This window comes from Sceloporus undulatus, chromosome 4, assembly GCF_019175285.1.
Source record: "Sceloporus undulatus isolate JIND9_A2432 ecotype Alabama chromosome 4, SceUnd_v1.1, whole genome shotgun sequence".
In the NCBI taxonomy this organism is placed as follows: domain Eukaryota; kingdom Metazoa; phylum Chordata; class Lepidosauria; order Squamata; family Phrynosomatidae; genus Sceloporus; species Sceloporus undulatus.
The window spans coordinates 74130536-74152577 of NC_056525.1; the positions used below are offsets into that span (position 1 = coordinate 74130536).

The window sequence follows — 22042 nt, forward strand, 5'->3', positions numbered from 1 at the left end:
TTATATTCACATTGTTTTATTTTGCATTTTATTTATGGTTTTTGTATTTTAAATGTCATTTTATACTGTTTTAAAGAGATGTTAAGTGTTCTTACATTTTTATTGTGAAATTTTTAAACCAGTTTTATTTGTGATCCACCTTGGGTCCCACTCCAGGAGAAATGATGCATATAAATTCAATAGCTTGGCTCTAGCAAGTGACCAGCTGGGAGCAAGGCATCACGTTAAGCTTCATTGAATTACAATCCTCCCTCCATTCTCGCGGTCTTCGACTCGCATCCCTCGCTTATGCGCAAGGAACATATGGAGGGAGAATGAATGGGGTGCCCCCCATGGCACATGCCTGCACCCCCCACATGCCCGCGCCTATATTCAAGTCAATGGGGCTTGAATATAAGTGAAACTCCATTTTTGCAAGTGGGTCCGGAACGGATCCCCCCGCAAAAGGAAGGGTGACCACTCTATTGTCAATCTTCAGCATGAGCTTTCCAATTTAAAACAGACATTAGGATTTGCTATAATTCAGAGATGGAAGGTACAAAATTAGAAGTGAATCTAACTTGCTTAATATGGAGTCAATTAGGTGTTGAAATCAAAGGAGTGACACTAATGAACTGGAGATGAACCTGACAATAACTCATACTTCTCTACTATAGGTCTGCTGCTCCTTTATAGACTACTACCTCATAACTGGTGAGTCACAGCTATAGTACGCAGAATGGGTTGTAGCCTCAAGAATAGTGGATGTATCACACCTCTTCGCTTTTATAAGAACACCTACTTCCCATTATTTTTTACCAGCCTATTCACTCAGTTAACCAAGTTGAAAAGACTGTAATAAATAAAGTTAGGTGAGGCAAACTGACAAGGCTGCATATCCAAATCCAGATCTATCTGCTTAGTGATCAGGACCAAAGCTATACACAACAAGACACACAAGAGGAAGGGGGAAGCATCAGTCCAATATTCACTTCCACTACGAAATTTTATACCAAAAAAAGAGATCTTCAGCACTCTTGATGGCCTCACCTTTCCATTGTATATTTCAAAGAAAGTCACATATACTTCTAGACCTTGAGCCTTGTACCGTGTCTGGTTCAGGAGGAGGAAGACATCCTGTGCTGGTAAAGGAAAGAAAATTACAAGATGGAAACTTTTATCAATAGTGTGGTATGCTTTGAGACACCTTCACAAGCTCTCTCACAGCTCTGATATGCTTAAGAAACCATATTTGAAGCATCTGCAATGAATTTTAGCAAATTAAATCAGCATTTAACTTGGAATTCAAATAGGACAGTACAGTTGGCCCTCCATATACACGGATTTTTTACACACAGATTCAAGGATCCACGGCTTGAAAATATTCATAAAAAGTATAAATTTCAAGTATCAAACCTTGATTTTTCCATTTTATATAAGGGACACCATTTTGCTATGCCACTGTATTTAATAGGACTTGAGCATACACGGATTTTGTTATTCACGGGGGTTCCTGGAACCAAACCCCAGCGGATAACAAGGGCCCACTGTACTTTAACCTCGACACAGCCTTCTACACATACCTTACCCTTCGCCTTTATAAAGTTTTTTTAAAATGTTAAAGTGAAAAGAGTACATACATGCAAAAGCATATATTCCTTTGGAGGCCTTCTGTGTTCTCCCTGAGAAGTCTCCACCCATAGTCTAGAAAGGAAATAGACATTAGAAAATAAAGTCTCAGTAACCACAAGAAAATTGCTTTCTTTGCAATGCTCATTTTTTGTAAGCACAAAAAATATTTTTTTCAAAAACAAATAAACAAAACCATGAAATCCAATCCCTTCAAAATCATTCAAGTTCAACTAACATCAATATTCAGTATCTAATCTCATTCAAAAATACCTAATTATACCAGCTCTGAATATGCAGACAAATGTAACAATAGATTGACAAACTGTTTTAGGTATGGCATAAAAAAGTTCCTTAACACTCTGAAACACACGTATAAGCCTATGTTACCATAATTTGTAGCGTAATGAATAATATTGGATAGGGATGGCAGAAAGTTGGCAAGTAACTCGAAGCTAAGAATATATTCTTGGATGAGTTCACTCATTCTTAACACCCACGATTATATCCATAGAGAAATCAAGACAGGTCATCACTTTGAAAATATCTTTGCTAATTCCATTAATTATAGGGTTATTTTTGGAACTCAGAATTTGCAAAATGTAGATTCCCCAGGTCCTTTTATGTCAGAAATGTGAAAGAAGGCACATACAAACCAAGTGTTATCTCCCAGGTGCCAACAGACATGAACTGGCCTTGACACTTGAATTTCAATAATGCCAGCTCTGTCCTCTTATAGAAAAACAGAAGCACTTCATAAAACGCAAGCTAGAATCTGAGTCTTAGTTATTTTGTTGATCAGGATGCATTTTAAAAGGCCAATAATCTTCAAGACAATCATTCAAAAATTGTTTAAACAACTATGATTCAATCCAGAATATAAAACAGTTTGGGACTTTGGCCCTTCAGATTTTGACTTATAATTCCCATCAGCCCCACAGAGTATGGCAAATGGCAAGATACTAAGGAGTCCAAAATATCTCAAACAGTGATTCTCAAACTTCAGTCTTGCAGGTGTTTTGGACTTCAGCTCTCAGAGGCCCCAGCCTGCTTGGCCAACAGTCAGGAATTCTGGGAGCTGAGGTCCAAAACATCTGGCGGGTCAAAGTTTGGGAACCATTGATGAAGAAAGTCAAAGGTTCCTCATATTTGGTTTCAAATTACTACATACTCACATGTGTTTTTCCACTACCAGTCTGGCCATAGGCAAAACACGTAGCTTTCCCCCCCTCAAAGATTGTCTGTACAAGCGGTCTAGCAGTGAACCTGAGCAAGTATAATAAGAATAAATGGAGAATGTGAGCTTTCATAGTATAAGGGTATATACAGCATTCAAATTTTGATGCAGTCCATCTAAAAAGAGCATCATGTAAAAAGTATGTTACAATTTAAGTATCTTGTCAACAGACACTGAAAAATTAGGATAAATCACATTTAGAAATGAGCATGATCAAATATGTATTGTATACAAAAAATTATAGTAACTTCAATAGGTTCAAGTGTTAGCTTTCTGCAAAGGGAGAAATCCTGTGCTTCACAGAATAACAGCCAAAGAATCATAGGATACTGAGAACCTCTCTATATACCTGGAAAGAGCGACCCACTAATAAATGCTTCTCTGGTGCAGAAGAAGAAAACATACTGTGGGGCCTAAAACAGCTCCATACAGTATGGGGCAAGTAAGAATCTTACTTATCTGACCTTTTAGTTTACATAGTACTAGCAAATAATTGCTGCATACATATGGATAGATACAAAAAAGCAAGAATTTTTGAAGTGAGGCATCAGACTGTGCAGTCCATGAAGAAATTAAATTATTTTTGGCAGTACTGCAGTAAAAAAGCATCAGTATTAATTTGCAAACTGATTCTACTCTCTACTGTTCACTGCCAGGAGAAAAGGTAAGCATTACCAATAAACCATTTCATTTGAAGCTTTTTCATCAAATGAGAAGTCAAATCGAAAAGGCTGGTTTTCAAGATATTTTGTCAGATCCACTTTCACCTTTGGTTCATGGACTAGGATACTGTTCTTACTGACAACAGTAATAATATCACATTCTTTCTTTGCAAGTTCTGTTTAGGAGAAAAAAAAGCAGTATGAAATAGGACCCTGTGAATTCTATAGACATTCTAAACTCATAACAATTTAAGCAAGGGGGGCAAAAGCCACATATACGGTAATTAGTAATGCAAAAAAGGAATGACAACATAAATTTTGGGAATGGAGACATTCTGGTAGTGACAAAAACCATGAGAGAAGATTAGGGCAAATGCGCGAGACACATCGTGATATAAGTGAGTGTTGGACTAGGAAACTAGGGCTGCATCTGCACTGCAAAAATAATGCAGTTTGACACAGCTTTTACTGTCATGGCCTAACGCTATGGAACTCTGGGATATATAGTTGGTTGTGGCATGAGAGCTCCTGACAGAGAAGGCTAAATATCTCACAAAATTACCAATTCCAGAATTCCATAGAATTGAGCCATGGCAGTTCAAACTGTATAATTTCTGCATTACAGATGCTGTCTGGGAGATCAGGATTCAAATCCCCACTCGGCTATAGAAACCTACTGGGTGACTCTGGGCACATCACACTCTTTCAGCCTCAGAGGAAGGCAATGGCAAACCCCCCTCTAAACAAATTCTCCCCCATCATTATGTTTGCTTTTGGGCTGCCATAAGTCAAAAATGACTTGAAGGCACAAATCAACAACAATATCTTCAATGTGGCAGAATATAGATGGAGAAATTGCTTAAAATTAGAAGTAGCTGACAAGTTGTCCCTGTATGGATGTGTTTCCTAAAGAGGTTTAATACTATTCTATATCTTTTTAATTCAAAGCTATTCTTGGATGTTATCATTCTAAAACAAATTTCTACAGCAGCTTAGTTCCCACGGCTAATATCAAACATAGTTTTTGCAGTAACAGAATCTATAGTTGGAAATTACTAAATCCCACATATCTTACCTTGTTTATTTAAGGGCCGTTTCCTCACACACACACAAATTCTATGTTCTTCTATCTTAAGCACACAAAGACAAACAGAAAGAAAACACAAACCACATTAAGATCAGAAGTTCAGATATCCTTATTCCATACTGCAAATGGAACAACAAAAAACACGAAGGTATAAGAAAGTGAAGGAGTACTGGCAGGGTACACTGAAAGAATATTATGGGATCACCTTGCGCAAGAAGGATGAAGAGAGAGGAATATTACTACAGTACATTGCTTCAAGATTAGTTTTTCCAGTAAATCATGTGATGTATATAGTTTCCACTACTTTTACAAATGGCACTAGCGGCCATGTACAGTGCTGACCTCCAGATGTGTCTTTCATGTATTTTGAGTCTGAGCCCTGACAAAAAGAATTTCCATATCTAATATCATATGGCATAATATGATATGTTTGTAAAGTAAACAAATTCATGTTGGCGTATTCACATGATTTAAGTTATCTAGACAAAGCAGGAAATCATTTGCACTATAAAACATAAATTGCTAAGAAGACATAGCAACCATCTCCTTTGATTAATTATTTGCATATACAGATCATGCATCTGATCTTCAGAAGTTTTCTGAATTAATATCCTACCGATATCACTCAGCAACAATCTTACATATCAACTCAGTGTAATGCACACACTGTCAGAGTTGATTTTAAAACTTTTAGATAATGTATTTGGAGACCAGAAAGAGTTCCCTTCCACAGTCAAATTATTTCACTTACATAGTTCTTGACATTCTCAGAATCTTCTTTTTGTTGCCTCTTTAACTATAGTTGGCAGAAGACATGATCTGAGGCAACATAACAAATAGCCAGTTAGTTGTAATTAGTTACTCACTGGGTCATTCATTGATATCGACTGGCAATTAATAGTGGCTCTGTATTCCTTGACCATCCGTGCAAAATCCCAATTTGGACAACTGCTGTCAAACTCCTGTTAAAGCAAAGTATTAATTAGCTGAAACACTTGCTACAGTGAGAATTTCAGGGCAACGGGTGGTAGTGGTGATGGGGTTTACTCCCCTCCCCAGCATGAAGTACTGGTTAGAAAAAAGAGGAAAAGGAGTGATGGAACTGGTCTTTCATTAAGCATTTATTTTGCAATTAAAGCTTCAACAAGTATTGTCAAAATACACCTTATGCAATTTTATTTAGGGCTGAGACTAAAAAGCTCCTTAAAATATTAAGTTCAAATTAAGTGCTTTTCATTACATTATCCCAATTGTAGATTTGATCTTCATAAAAGCTACACAAGATTCTTGGTGAAATAAAAGAATACAGCCTGTTCAGGCAACTCTGAGATAAGGCCTTTCATAAAGATAGTCAGGAATAGAAATATGGAACAGTTATTAATATGAAATCCTTTACTAATTCATTCCATGCTAATAGAGAGCTGTATACACTTGAGGTTCTTAGTTTATTCAGATCAGAGGGAAAATAAATACTCAAATTTTCTATGTCTCTGAAAATACTGCCAGCATTCAGCTGTTAAGTGGAATATTCATCAGAATATTTCACTTAAAGAATTACATATGCTCATATCCTTACCTGTGCCCGCTTGTTTCTTATTTCAGAGAACTGAGCTCTTTTTTCTTCTCTCTTATTCTTCATTTTTTCCATTTCTTTCACAATGTTAGATTTTCTCCGAGCTAGAGGAAGCACAGTGCAGTTAGTTGTGCCAAGACAGAACAACCTACAATGGAACAGGCTACTTCCACAGGTCCAGAGCTACATACGCCCCACGTTGGACCTGGACAAAGGGGGGGTGTCACAAAATCTAGGAAAATTGCTCTCCTCTGGACTCTACAGAGCATAAGGAGGCTTTTCAGTATATTTTTTTATTGAGGGGACATGGGAGGCTACACTTGTACCCCTAGAGGCCACACATTACACATGGGGCTGCAGTTGGCCCATCCATGGTTTCCAACCAGAGATGCCTCCTAAAAAGGCAAGCCCATAATCCATGAAATTACCACGTTATCACTCTTCAGTAAAATAGCTACAGATTGAAATGTATCCAGACGTCTTTGACCATTAGTCCTGCTAATACAGAGAAATTGGTTGTATTTGTGGACAGAGAGGACACTGTGGACATCAAGATACACCCATAATGCTACTTTATATCTAAAGGGATAGCTGTACTAATCTGCTTCAAAACAAAAAACAAAAAAAGCAGGAAGGAGCTTTTGTGGCACTTTTCAAACTTACAGATTTAGTCAGTACATCTAAGGAAGTAGAGTATTATCTATGAATGCTCACACCAAAATAAACTTGATAGTCTTAAGTGTACTACTCTATAATTTTCAGAACTGAATGAGATAAGGCTACAAAGCAGATGTGCAGCTCAACCTTGGCTTTAATCCACAACTCTATTTACCAAAAGAGTAGTATACAACTCTGTATAAAAGTTGAATGAAAAGGTTCATGAAGGAAAGTTATCAAACATTCTTTACCTTGAATTGCAGCAGAGACAATTCTGAGAGACTGTGTAGTTTCTTCTGTCACTTCATTGCCATTTGGTTGTATGTTACATCTGTCAGAAGAGTAGCTGCTTCTAGATCGAGCTCGTACAACTGTTGAGACAGGAACCCAGTGGTTAAAAATACTGTCTAAGACAATACAAGAAACCGTGAGATAATTGGTAGTCAGAGGGAAACAAATCATATCCCATATAGATTTAAGCCAAGAGGTGCAGATTGTTAAATAGAAAAGTCCAAACAAGGGGCATAAACATTTAAGTATGGCTTAACTGGCCGTCAACATAGTTGCCTGATATACTCTTTGTCAACAAAAAACAAATAACTAAGTAATATGTAGGTGAACAACTGTATTCTAGCAACCTGATTGTGTGGTCTGCTGTAAAGGAACAACATAAAACCTGAACATGTGAAGCAATAAACTTATAAGTTCCTGTTTTGGTGAGTTCCCCCATGAACATTACGCAGCAGTGTATATTGGAAATGCTAGAGCACCTCCAACATTCAGCATGGTGTCAAGGACAATGTTGGTGGCGACCACACATTTTGCCTTGCATCCACATCTAACATTTGAGGATTTTCAAGCATGAGGTTTCATTTAAGGCAATGGTACTCAAACTTTTAAGCCTTGGGCCCCCCTCTTTTACATCTACATGCGGACATCACTCGACTCCACTCGACATAATATATGAATAAAAATATTTTGTTTACTGTGCATATGGCAATTTGCACATTCACATATATTCATATTTTAACATTTTATAAGGAAATAACATTGTTCAAATGAAAACAGTTTTATTTAAATAAATTCAATATTTAACTCAATGCTCGTCTAAATTTTACACGTAAAAAGGTTTGGGAGGAGGAAGAATCAAGGCCCCCAAGTGACATGTCCCCCATTGAACAACTCTTGTACACACACCCCTGCCCCACCACTTGAGATCCACTGATATAGGGTGTGCAGTAGCATGGAAATACAGTGGGTCCTCTACATTCGCTGGGGTTAGGGGCACAGGACCCCCATAAAATGCAAATAAAAAAACCCACTTTGTAAAAAATCTGAAAACACTTATCTAGGAATCTCTAGTTCCTCCAGCATAACTTTATGGTTAACATCTGACAGAAGCTGACCACAGAATTACAAATTTCTCTAGGACTCTCTAGGTCCTCCAGGGTGACCCTATGATCAGCTTTTCGCAGATCCACACTGGAGGATCTAGAGATCCATAGAGAGAACATACCGTATTAATCAAATCTGTGAATAATCAAACCCACAAAAGTCAAAATCACATCTGTGGAGGGCCAACTGTATATAGACTTCTCACCACAATAATTTCTGCTATTGTATAAGCACTCTAGAGGTATCCAGTGTAATTACTGTACTGTGAGGCTGGTATTGGACAGGCGTGTGAAATGGCTGAGCAGTGCAGTGCAATGAATTTGAATATTCAATTTTGCAGCTGACGTGTAAGAAGATAAAATTTTGTTAACACTGACGTGAGAGCAGCTCTTTAGTATTTAGGGGTACTTTCAATGGTGCAGGTTTACAAGGTGTTCTAAAGAAAACAGTGTGTGATATCCTGCACTTTAGGACACATCTGCAAGACAAGTTTTACTATGCTGTACTCATCCCAACTCACCAGGAAGAGCAGAATGGCTTCGCGTTGGTACGGGAACACCTGATTCTACTTCCATCTCATTTTCCAGAGGATTGTTTTGTGATTCTGCTATGATTGACATTTTGCTAGCTTGGTACCGTACAGCTAAAGAAGCAAGGAAAAATGGTACAAGTAGTCAAACAGTACCAGTGCTCACTTGGAAAACATTTGCATATTTTTGATGCAAAGATTCATAAGAAACTAATTAAACCATTTCAACAACCCCTTGCGGGAAAAGGCAGATGTAGAGGAAGGTTTGGTGAAATCTAATCTAATAGTGTGAATGGGTCACCACAGTAGTCAATATTTTGTTTCTAACAAACTCCCAACTATGCATGCTTGTTATTTAACAAAATTGTTATCACAACTAAGATGCACTTTAAAACACCAGAATTTCCAACAAAAGCCACTTTTAAGAGCAACCATCAAATCTGCAAATCTTTGATAAATTCAAATTCAAAACAAACCCATTCAATTTTTGTGCAACAGAAACTTTGGTCACATTATAAACAAATACCTTTATCTCATCTTTTAATAAAAAAATTACATTCATGAGATATTTATTACTCTGGCCATTAGCATAAATTTGTCAGGGACATGTTACTTTTTCTAATTTTGCTGTATTTGCTGTATTTTATTACTGGTGATATTTGTTGTTAGCCATCTTGAGTTGTTTATGGACACAAAGGTGGGTTATTTTTTTTCCTATGGGATGTTACCAAATAAAATGAGAAAATCTTACACTTGAAGTCTACAAATGCTATATCACTAGCTAAATGGTAGCAATTAATATCCTTAAATGTATATGCAGCATTGGTATTCATTTTAATATAAAATAGATCTATTCATAGTATCTACGGCTAGTAAAGAGATCCAAATGCATCTGAGGAAGTAGACTGAAGTCTACGAAAGCTCATGCTGCCAATTTATTTCTTTTAGTTAGTCTCAAAGGTACTCTTAAGATATCTACATGTACTGATTCTACGGACTAACATAGCTATATATTTGAATTCTAATGAAGAGTGTTTACCTTCCCTTGGAGCAGGAATTTTTGAGATTGTTGTCCTGCAATTTTTTCTCTGAAATTAAAAAAAAAGTGTTCCATTTATGTTTGCACCAACACAAATCTCATCTCATTACATTACAGAGATCTATATTATTTCTAGAACTGTTTCGAAGTTACTATAGTAGCTTGCAAATTTTTAACAAGTCTGCTGAAGACCGAGGCAGGAGACCAAGCAACTCTACTGAGCAAGCTAACAAAAGAGATTCATACCATCATTTTAAAACATCATTTGCTTTGAGTGCTCCCCTTATTCTCGTTGTTGCTGTTTGCCTTCAAGTCATTTCCGACTTATGGTGACTCTAAGCTGAACTTATAATGGGGTTTTCTTCACAAGATTTGTTCAGAGGAGTTTGCCTTTGCCTTCCCCTGAAGTTGAGATGACTTGCCAAAGATCATCTAGTTGGTCTCATGGCCAAGCAGGGAATCGAATCCTGGTCTCCAGAATCATAGTCAAACACTCAAACCACTATGCCACACTGGTTCCGCTAACTGGTTGTAATGGAATAGACCTTCTCTTCTCTGGAATTCATATGGAAATAAAGTAGACCAAAGAAGAAATGGAAAAATCTAACTTTCTTCATCAACTCATGCACTATCTTGCATGGAATTCCTGGGCACATTGAAATCGCTAAATACAAGGCTGTATTCTCAGTGGGCAGCCACTGAGAAGGCTCTTTCCCTTATTCCCAACAGATGTACCTGTGAGGGTGATGGGACAAAGAGAAGGGCGTCTCCAGCAGATCTCAAAGCACAGGCTAGTTTGTAAGGGAAAATATGACCGTTTAAATTACCTGCACCTGAGCTACTGTATATAGGACTTCATAAATCAAAACTAGCACTTTTAATTGGTCCCCAAAACAGATTGGCAGCCACTGGAGCTCTTGCAACAAGGAAATTGTGTGTGTTCCTGTAGCCAGCCCAGTTAACAATGTGGCTGCAGTTCTTTGGACCAGTTGAGGTTTCTGAGCACTCTTCCAAGACAGCACACACATACAACACATTACAGTATTCCAACCGGAATGTTATTAAAGCATGCGTCACCATAGATAAATCTGACATTTGAAGGAAGCTGGTGCACAAGTTTTAACTGTGCAAATGCACTCCTAGCCACTGCTGAAACCTGAGCTTCCCGACTCAGAGCTGAATCCAGGAGCACATCCAGGCTGTGGACTTGCCTTTGCTGCCTATATAGTCACAGAATAATCCCTCAGACAAGCTTTAGCCTGCATCTGATCAGATACACTTTAAATTTTCTGCCAGTGTTACTCTAGTTATCTTCTCACTTGTTTCATCACCACCAGCTCCTTAGAAAACAAGGAGGGGGCAATTTGGCTCCACTCCCATCAAATAGGATGGCCTGGTCATTTCAGCCAAGACTTTGACAGGATCCCTTATCAAGGCAGCAGCAAATTCCCCAAGAATCAACAGAAATCCATCCAGACCCATAAGCCTCCTAGGGCAGACCATTTTAATCAGTCCTGCACCCCTGCAGAGGTTCTGAATCCCAGCACATCTAAGCCCCACTAGATGGTGATCTGTCCATGACAATGGGACTAGCTAGTTCCTCCATTCTGAAATCACCATTTACCACATCCACTACAGGAAACAAGGCCCAAAGTGTACCCAGCAACATGAGTAGGACCAAACACCACTTGGAAGAGATACATGATTGTCATGGCAGATATGATGTCCTGAGCCACTCCCAACAGGGCAGTATCAGCATGGATGCTGAAATCTCCCAGCACTGCAAGATGAGAGGATTCCAGCACCAAATGAGAGCACCCTGCTAGCTCAGGAAGGGTGACAGTTGAACAACGGGGTGGGCAGTACAACAACAGACACACTCAAACCCAGAAAACTGTGGGGATGGAATTTTGACAGGCTACTGCAAATCCATGTCCCGTCCCTCAGGTGCCACCTGCTGCTGAAAAGAGAACCTGATGGACAAAGCTGAGAGAGATTAGCCCCCTTCCCAGTCTCATCCAGCCATGTATCTGTGACACGTGCCATGTTGGCATGATCATCCAAGATCAGTGGTTTGGGATTATTTAAATTAACCTCTTCCCATCTGCTACATAGCTATTCACTCCAAAAATTAAGATAACTACAGAAAGCCTTGGATTCAAGGGGATAAAACAGAAGTATCATTGTATTCTGGTATCTGTGCTGGTATTCAGTTTACATATAGAAATATCTAAAATTATGGAAAGGTTAGAAGAGAATACACACAGTAGTGAAGCAGTTATATACATACACCAGGACAGGATAGAAAAGGCACATTGCAGTACTGCATTCGCTCAAATTCCAAAACGTTTTTGCATTTTTTCCCTAGAAGGCACTGGCAAGGCCCTAGAGAGGCCTTATTGTAGATAGAACATGAAGCAGAGGTTAACTCAGTGGGCATGGGCTACATTTGGGAGGGGAGAACAAATTAGAGCTCTGGGTTCCTAGGGACCTCATTTTGATAAAAAATTATACTATTTATGTTTTTAAAGAAATCACACATCATCACTAGAAAGATTCTGGGAGAGCTAGAATTTGGAAATGTTCTAGGATAGATGATTAAACTCCATGCATTGCAATTCTTACTACTGCTATTGTTTTTCCGTGCATGGGTGTGTATATTTTAGATTGCATGCCCCTGGCAGGGCTGGCTATTTTTTGTTATTATTTTACTTCTAATGCATAATTTATGGTGCAACATAAATAAACAAATGCTATGGTGATGATGAAGATATGCTATCAGAGCCCAGGAAGATAAGATTTACCATATACAGTCATCCCTCTGTTTGTGCAGATTTTGAACCCACGTCCCTTGCTTACTCGCAAGGCGTAAACAGAGGGACTTAAAATGGGAGGCGCACCACTATTCAAGCCAACAGGGCTTGAATATCGGCAGACTTCTGTTTCCCCGGGGGTATGTGTGTGTCCCGGAACGGATCCCCTGCAAAAACAGAGGGGTGACTGTATACTTGTGCATACGTTGACCTCACGTACAGTGTAAGTCAAGAGTAGGTTTTGGAGCCAAAATTATGGATTTTAATATGACCCATAAATACCTCAAGGGTAAAACTTATAGAAGGGGGACCCAGCATGAGGCTCCTTGGATACATTCTGCAAAGAGGCAAAATCAACATGGTCATTTTCCCACCCAGGCATTCAGAAAGGCCTTTTACAACTATATTCTACTCAACAGAATCCTTTTTTGATAACAATGAAGGATTTAACCAATCGTGGATTGTTGGTCTCCTTGTTCATTTACCTCCACAGCCTGGCAGAACACTCCCAGGGCAGCAGTGGATGTCACTTGGAAGAGGCTGTAAACATCACCAGCCTGGTGTCTCTCCTCCTCTGGCTCTGTGGCTCTGCCAAGAGGAAAATGGACCCAAACTCTCAGTCCCTTGGCTATCTGGATGCTCTTGGCAATCACACCAATAGGACCTCACTGAACTAGGTTCCCCAAGACTTTCCACATTGTGATGCTGCTCCCACCTCCAGTCAGGCCTTGTCCATTCCAGCCTGAGACAGCCAAACCACACGACCTTCCCCCAGGCCCAATCCTCCTTGCTTCTGGGCTGTATCCCTGAATCCCTGTGGGCCGAACCTCAGAAGAATGGGAGAAAGGAAGCAGGAGACTCAAGTGGGTTTTCCCACCGCCCATTTCCGAAATGGCAGCAGGTCAGAATCTGGACCACATTCTCCATAGTTGCTGCCTGGTCCTTGCTTGTGCTGACTGCCTGAGCTGAGGGGGCAATAAACGCAAGTAAGGATGGCCCCTGCCACCTCCTCATTGTTGCCATTGCTTGGCCTGAAGTCCCTGCCTCGCCACACCTTCCGGAAGCTGCTACTGCTCCTCAATTCCCTCCTCATGTCTTATGCATGCCTGGTGGCCAGGGCTTGCAGTAACTGGCATAGAGAGACATGAGGAGGGAGCCAAGGAGGCCAGTCTGGCCAGCTCAGGGAGAAGGAAGGTGGAAGCCGAGGATCCTGAAAAGGCCCTAGAATGGATCTCAACTCAAAAAGAGTTTGCTGGGTTTCTTTTTGACTCTCTGGCCCCATTCAGACTGGCATCAAAAATCTGGAAGGAACTGGGCTGATTCAGATGCCCCTCCCCCACATCTCTCCGTTAGCAAGTGCCCACTACAAAAAGAGGGGCATTTTAAATTGAATGCATTCTGTGCCTGCTGTGAAGGTGCCTGGTGACGTTTTTGCAGGGGCAACGGAAGTGTCCTCCCCCTCCTTTTTTTAAAAAAGCCATGCACAAAATGCCCCAAAGTGTCAATTTTTCTAAAACCTCTTTTTTGTGTATTGTGTGTATGTGTGGGCATTTGGGTCAGATCTGCCCCTGTCCCCATTTTCAATCCCATGCAAGCTAATGCATCCCCCACTCCTTGCCCCCCAGAATGGCTCTTACACATGAAATAATAATGATGATGATGATGATAATAATAATAATAATAATAAATTCCTCACCTCAGAAATGCCAGTAAAGGATGCAATTGCCATGCATTCCTTTTTTTTCTTTTTCTTTTCTTTTTTGCTTTTAAAAGCAATTCAGGGCTGCCTCTGAATTCAGTAGCAAAAGCATGTATCATTTTGTCTAATTGACAAGAGCAAAAAATGTAACATTCACATTGTAGGATTGTAACATTTGCATTCGCAACATTTCCCCTTTGCTGGAAGCGAGCAGAGAAAAGGGAAAGTGCACAAGCCGCTAGCCCTGCTCTATCTATCTATAAATCTGCCTCAAGAAAAAAAAACATGCGCATATTTGGTCAAAAATAATTTTTAAAAAATATGAAAGGGGGGGTGCCTGATGTGAGCTCCGTTCGTGCCCTGCCTTTGACCTGACCTGACCATTTTCCTCCTGCTAGAGAAACTTTGCCATTGCCTTCCAATGAGGCTGAGAGAGTGTGACCTGTCCAGTTCAAACTAAATTCTATGTTCTTCTCTTTTTTCTTTTCTTATCTTGTTCATTTCCCTTTTTTTTCTTTCGGGACATGAATTGGGAATAAAATGGAAATGCAGCACAGGCATTCCTGTAGCATCCTCATATAACACAAATAATAATAAATATAATCCAGGAGCAAGGAAGCGAAAGTAGAACAGCGCCTGATTTCCCTACATGCCCCAGCGTACGCCCGCAACCCAATTCCCCCTGGAAATCTCTCCTCCTCCTTCCTTCAGACACTCTCCTTCCTCAGGGATGCCCATTGACCCTTTCCCCCAGCTCCTTCATCCTCCTCCTGCTCCATTTTAGGATCCTCCATGGCTCCCTTCCTCCCACGGCCCCTTTCTCCTCCTCCTCCTTCATCACTTTCTCCACCCCCTCACCTCTCTCTGACAGCCCTCTGCAGCCCAAAAGTCACCCCTGATTTCCCCCTTTCCTCCTGTCACCCTTTGCATCCAGATTCCCCTTTTTTCGGCTCTTTCCTCCTCCTCCTTCTCCTCCTCCTCCTCCTCCCCCTCCCTTCTGATGATTGGAGGGAATGCTCCGACCTCTGCCCGCCCCCTGACCCTAATCCCTCCCTAATTTGCCCCGATCATGTTTGAGGTCAAGTTCAAATTTCGCGCAACCCGAGTCTTTTGGGAAAAGACGGATTTTAGCCCGAATCTGGATACCCTGGGGTAAGGGGCATTTCCTTGTGCAAGCCCTGACATGGATTGTGACGGAATTGGATCCAATATGAACTTCACGTGCAAGAATCGCTTTCAAACCCGTTTTTTTCTATAGTCTGCATGGCCCCTCTGTTGCCACAATCCGCCTTCCGCTGCACAGGCTCCTGGGAGTTCCTGAAAAACCATCCAGAAAGATTGCCTGAGATATCGCCACTGGAAGGGGGGGAATGGGTCGAGGGAGCCGATTATAAAAAAAAAACAACCCAGCAAACCTCTCCCAGCATGAAGTGGGCCTGCCCAGCCCAGGGTAGAAGGAAACCAAGGCTACCAAAAAGACCCCAGAGCCCACCTCTGCACACCTCAAGCTAGGAATAGTTTGCTGTCAAATAAAGGAAGGTTAAATTGATTGGGGATTAAAGTTTTGTATGTTTGTAAACCATTCACAAATCCAGAACCAACAACAGAATACCACTTGCTACAACTGATAATTTCCAACTAAAACTGCTCCAAAGTATTGTCTGTAGGTACAACAAGCTTGTACTTACAAAGACCTGTCTAATTTGTCAAGATTACTCACCAGTAACAACAAAGATAAGACACAGAAATCAGACTAGGAGGCAGAGGAAGATGCCAATTCTCTCAATATGCCTACCCTAGTAATATTAATACTAGGCCTAATAAAGTAAGCCATAGTGTGAGGTCTTCATACTCTCTCCCATTCTGCCACCATTTGTCACCAAGAGCCTACTACATTTTACACACAGCTGTCCATGTAAAGGAATATGTGGACAAAAACAATTGATCATCACTAATTTAAAAACAGTTGGGGTGCATGTTTCACTCTCCCAAAGCCACAGGACATTACCACACAAGCCCTCTTCTTGCATCAGTCACACTATGAAAAATAAAATGGCAACATACCATTTTCCATCCATCCATCAGTAAACTGCACAACCAGGACTGCTGCTCCCTTCGCACTCTGTTCCTAACCCTTCCCTTAACCCTGTTTGTTTTTATTTATTTATTTATTTATTTATATACCCTGCTTTATTCCCTATCCAGCATGCCTTTAGGGATTTTGTTGTTGTTGTTTTCTCCCTTTTCCCATGCAATCCCAGAGCTCTGCTGCCTGATGGGAAGTAAAAAAGAAAGAAAGCAAATAAATGGGGGGGGGGGGGAAGTAACTGAGGTCCTTCAGAATAGTGAGGGGGAAAGGGGAAACCATGTGACTTACAATCATGCAACTGCCCTGGGAATTACATTTCACATCTGGGGACTCGCGCAATTGCCAGGCCATTCACAGGTTTTCCCCAGGAATGAAAAAGGACGCATCGGGAATAGGGCAGGTATGGGTCAGAGGTGGCATCATGAAATAGTTATCGCCAAAGCTGCTTCCTTCACAGTGTACTCACATTTGAAAAGCCACATGTAGTAATGTCCATAGTCTCTTAAATTAAAGTAGTAATGCTCGAATGAAAAGACCACATAAATAGAATGAAACAGGAAAGAAGCTGAAAAAATTGTAAAGAAGTAATTTCTACCTCCTGAGTCTTCAGAAGGGATAAAGCCTTTTTAATACCATGTGTTATGTGTTAATTAGCACTTTACGGAGATGTTTCTATTACCTCCCAGATTTTGGCTGCATCCACACTGTAGAAATAATCCAGATTGACACCACTTGCTCCATCCCATGGAATCCCTGGGTTTCTAGTTTCTTGTGGTGCCATAGCTCTCTGACAGAGAAGGCTAAAGGTCTCACAAAATTACAGTTCACAAGGCTCTGTAGCATTGAGCCATGACAGTTAAAGTGGTGTCAACCTGGATTATTTCTGCAGTGTGAATGCAGCTCTTCTTAACTGACCACTGTTTGGGCCATTTCGCTGCCCACGTTTCTCTTCTCACTTCAATCTCCCATCAATTTAGTTCATCTAAAATAAAAGTGTGCATGCTCTGGAACCCAAAAGAGTGCATACATTAATTTTTGCTGCCTCCAGATGGCTGCAGCTGCACGACTGCAGCTGTCAACACCATAAGCAACTTGTCATCACTCCTGCTCACCTTTCAGGGCATATGGTTTGGGACAGAGATACCTGAAATAGTATATTAGAGCATTAAAAGCATTTTCAGACAAGAAACTTCATTTTCAGCCAAACAAATATTGTAGGGTGCTAGATGGGTCAGTAGGGATGCCAAGGCCAGCATTGGATCCCCCTATAGGCTTCATGCAATCTACAGACCACACATTCGCAACCTGATAAAGAGACTGACCTCTGTTTCTTGTATCAGACAAATTCCTTTTATCGCCCTACATGTTAATCTGCTTACCTATACTAGGATGTACACTCTCAACTCCCAAATACTGTTAAATGACCTCTGCTAAGACAATCATCATTGTTTGTGTTCTCCCTTTCCTAGCCTAAGTATGCGTACCTTTATGCATATGTTTATTCCAACTGAGGTAGTGTTTCATGCATTTGACAAAGTGGGAAGCTCATGCCAGATAAAAAGAAATTAAGATGCCACAAGGCCCTTTCGGTTGGTTGGTGTCTAAATACACTGCTCCCTCGGGTTACGAAATTAATTCGTTCCGCGGCCGCTTTCGTAACCCGAAAAGCCTTCGTAAGCCGAATTGCCATAGGCGCTAATGGGGAAAAGCCGCGTTTCGTGCGAAAAAGCGCCGAAAAGCACCAAAAATTTTCTTCGTAACCCGAAAAAACATTCGTAACCCGGAACAATTATTTCCAATGGGATTTTTTCGTATCCCGGAAATTTCGTAACCTGGGTATTTCATATCCCGAGGTACCACTGTACACCGAAAGCACCAGATCCTGTCTGATCTTGGAAGCTAAGCAGCATCAACACTTGTTAGTACTTGGATGGGAGACTGCCAACAAATACCAGATGCTATAGGGTATATTTCAGAGGAAAGAACTGGCAAAACTACCTCTGAATATTCCTAGTCTAAGAAAACCCTGTGAAATTCATGGAGTCACCATATGTTAACAGGCAACTTGAAGGCACATGCATCTGCACACAGAAAAGAATGACTTTACACCCACTCACACATAAAGTTACTGTAGCAACATATCAAACAACTGAATGAATGCCATAACACTTGAAATGTCATTATTACTATTATCCTCATGTATATTTATACTTTACTTCTCCTCAAGAGGTCCACAAGAGAGAACTAGTAAGCTTCACAGCCTAGAATATAAAATATAAGTATAGGTACTAACAACCAAGAGGTGAAGTGGTCTAGAATGTGTCCAAGCGGAGTGATCAAAATGCACTGTAGCATATACAGTTCCCTTCTCTTGATAAAAGGGGAAGGTGGAAACATTTGAAGATGATCCTTAAGCATAGATGAATGAGAAGTAGGAATTGAGGGGCTATATCAGATGACTACAAGGTGAGCAGCAGAAAATGACTCCATTGGACAAAAGACAAGCTTTACAACAGTGAAACAAAATAATATATTGGCTGAGACTATAGTAACTGGGGAGAAGGCAGAGTTTGGACAGACAAAAACAACAGGTAAGGGTAACCAAACATAGCAGTGAGCAGCAGTATTTTGGACCTTCCACTACCATACAGAAAAAGAAACATCAGCCAGTCAAGATCATGAAAAAGTTGTGCTTGTCAATATTTCCTAGAAGCAACTGTCTTGCACATCTTCCATCCCATATTTTATTTCCACCCCATTTGTTTAAATGATGGCTCACCATGTATCATTTTCTTCTCTTTCTACTTATCTGTTTCCACATTTCTTTCTTCTGCCCTGCCTATTTTCAGACTTGCCCTTTCAGTTGTCAATGCACCAATGATTTCACTCAGGTGGTGTGTGGTGTGTGTATGTGTGTGTGCATTTTCCTTCCCCCAATTCATTACTTCCTAGGTCTCCTTCATCTAATTCATTATTTCCACCGCTATCTCCCACACAGATGAAAATGGAGGGTCATGATGCCATCCTACCCGCACTGTGCTCAGCGGAAATAAGCACACATGCAAAAAGAAAAACAGTAATCAGTACTTTTAGAGGACAATAGAGTAATTTTGTTTTTTTGGAGAAAGACAGAAATTATCCCCAGAAGGTATGAGCAAAAATAGGTTACAGTACTTAGAAGTATTTATTTAGTTAATCCATTGCATATATAAATGCATGTTGTGTATTTACAATTTGACCAATGTTTAAATCTTCAGAGGTTAACACAGAGACAGATATGAAGCAGAATAGTATTTAAAGGTATAGAAAGCACTAATATTATGTTTAAAATCGAAATGTTTGAGGAATCTTGCTTTCTTGTCCAAATACACAAGGAATGACAAAAATCACCTACCTGTGTGATTACATTTTCCTGGACAGGAAAGCTGTCTTTCACATCAGCAGCAACTGGAGTTGTGAATAGCTCAGGATTTATTGCTACCACATCATTAAAGTCAATCTGTAAAGGGGGAAAAAACAGAAAGATATCTAACCCATACAAAAGCATCAGCCTCAGATATCTATCTCTCAAAGACAATGATATATTCAGGATGTTACATTTAAAAGATGAGCAATATAATATAATGAGCTAATATTTAAGATGTTTATCAAAACAAGCAGCCTACCAATGTCATCTAAACCCCAGTACATCTAAACCCCAATACAAACCCCTTTCCATGGGGAAGGCAGTGTACTTCAAAATAAACTGGCAAAATCCATTTGCCACAAATGCTTTTAATCTCTGGGAGCTAATCTTAGTACATCCTAATCATTCTCTGATTTCTTTGGTAGGAGTCCCACATGTTTGCTAAGTAGTTACTACTTACTGAAATAAATTTTAACAAAGACAGGCACTCAAAAAAAAAAAAAAGTAAGTGTTTACTGCCTATTCCACAACCAGTTAGTTTATCTCTATCTAGTCAACTTCTCCCTCTTAGTTTTGTGCAGAGGTAAAGTGAGCAAGTCAAGTCTTCTCAGTCCAACTGCTTGACCTTAGAGTGACATCATAATCCTATTGCTAGTGTTTCAGTATTCCAACAGCCACTTTCTTGAGCTAGAGAGGCACCCACAGAGCAGACAGCAATATTTGAACCTCAAGACTATAGGTCAACTAGATATCTCTTACACACACACACACACCATACCATATTAGCAGACATTGCTTCTTATCCATTTAAACACAGTGCACACAAACAGCTTTGTATAAATTTTAACACATAAAGATGATACAGCATGCATACCGGTCCTAGTTGTGTCTATTCAGTAGTCCTGCTAAGCAAAGAACTTACTTCCAAGTCAGTAAATTAGGACTACAGACTAAATTATCTGGCTTTCTGAGCCAAAAAAGCTCAACTGCTTTCAGGGTTGTTTCCACATTACATACCATTTACTAGTGCAGGAAAAAGGTGGAACACCTTGTTGTCATTACTCTTGTAACAAATTAAGGCCCTTGGTGTCATGCAGTTCTTATATTATTAAGGAAGACTGCACATTCAGGACACAAATAACACATTTTTTATGCTTTAACTGTGCAAGAGCTCCCAAGATGGCATTACTACTATGTATGCCCCATTTATAAACACACTGATGAGTTAAACCTACATTGTATTGCTTGGGTGGAACTCCCAGAAGGAAGAAGAATGGTGGATGGGGGGGGACCTAATGTGAAGAGTGGAAGGAGTTACAGTACTATTGAAAAACGTTCTATTGACTGCTATTGAAAAATGTGCAAAACAACTTCAAATTGGAATCCTTGTACTAATTCTCCACAGAGCATTGTGTGCATTACGTATGGGGGCTGGTTTTAACAGGACCCTTATTAAAGAAATCCCTGTAAGTAGCTTATACTTTAGAACTGCAATGCTATACATGCTCTCTCAGATATAAACCATGTTGAATTCAGTGATACTTACTCCTAGACAAACCTTGCCCTGATAAGACACCCTATTTCTCACCTCTTTCCCTTTGGTACTGCTACTTTCTGTCCATTCCACTGACACAGTCTTTTTTTCCAAACTCACAGTCTTGATAGTTGCAGCATGGACTGCGCCTGAATAATAGAAAGACATTCAGGTATGCCATTTTATAATAGTGATAATTTCAGCAAGTCAGAAATTCATGAGAAAGAACATGCCTTGTGTTGTCACACAGTCTAAAACATTTATTGGAAAAACTGAGTGCAGATTTTATCACAAAGATGCAAGCAAGGGGCAGACAACTAATGCCAGAGTCGTGTAGTGGTTTAAGTGTTGAACTAGGATTCTGGGACACCAGAGTTCAAATCCCTGCTTGGCCATGGAAACCCACTGGGCAACATTGGGCAAGTCACATTCTCTCAGCCTCAGAGGAAGATAAGGCCAAACCTCCTCTGAACAAATTCTGGCAAGAAAAACGTATGATAAGGTTGTCTTAGGATCACCATAAGTCAGAAATCATTTAAAGGCATACAACAACAGCAGCATCTCTTTATATAATCTATTTTGCTTTGTTCTTGCTTTTTCTTTAATTTCTTATTTTATTTTTTCTGTTTCCTTCTTTTTCCTGTCTTAAATATATGTAGTTTTACCATGGTGTGAAAATTTCAATAGAATATATTTTTTAAAAAATGAAAATGA

At 40.0% G+C, this 22042-nt stretch overlaps 1 protein-coding gene across 1 annotated transcript in view; it reads right to left on the bottom strand.

Annotated features, from left to right (window-relative positions):
* Positions 1 to 21494, bottom strand: part of KIF2C (kinesin family member 2C) — a 39729-nt gene extending 18235 nt beyond the window's left edge. The window contains 12 exon segments of the mRNA XM_042464843.1: positions 1030 to 1121; positions 1620 to 1683; positions 2784 to 2874; positions 3521 to 3683; positions 4583 to 4637; positions 5461 to 5556; positions 6171 to 6271; positions 7076 to 7195; positions 8740 to 8862; positions 9788 to 9836; positions 19783 to 19887; positions 21383 to 21494. Of these exon segments, the coding sequence (XP_042320777.1) occupies positions 1030 to 1121; positions 1620 to 1683; positions 2784 to 2874; positions 3521 to 3683; positions 4583 to 4637; positions 5461 to 5556; positions 6171 to 6271; positions 7076 to 7195; positions 8740 to 8839 (882 nt within the window). The 5' untranslated portion in view covers positions 8840 to 8862; positions 9788 to 9836; positions 19783 to 19887; positions 21383 to 21494.
* Between the last annotated feature and the right edge of the window lie 548 nt (positions 21495 to 22042).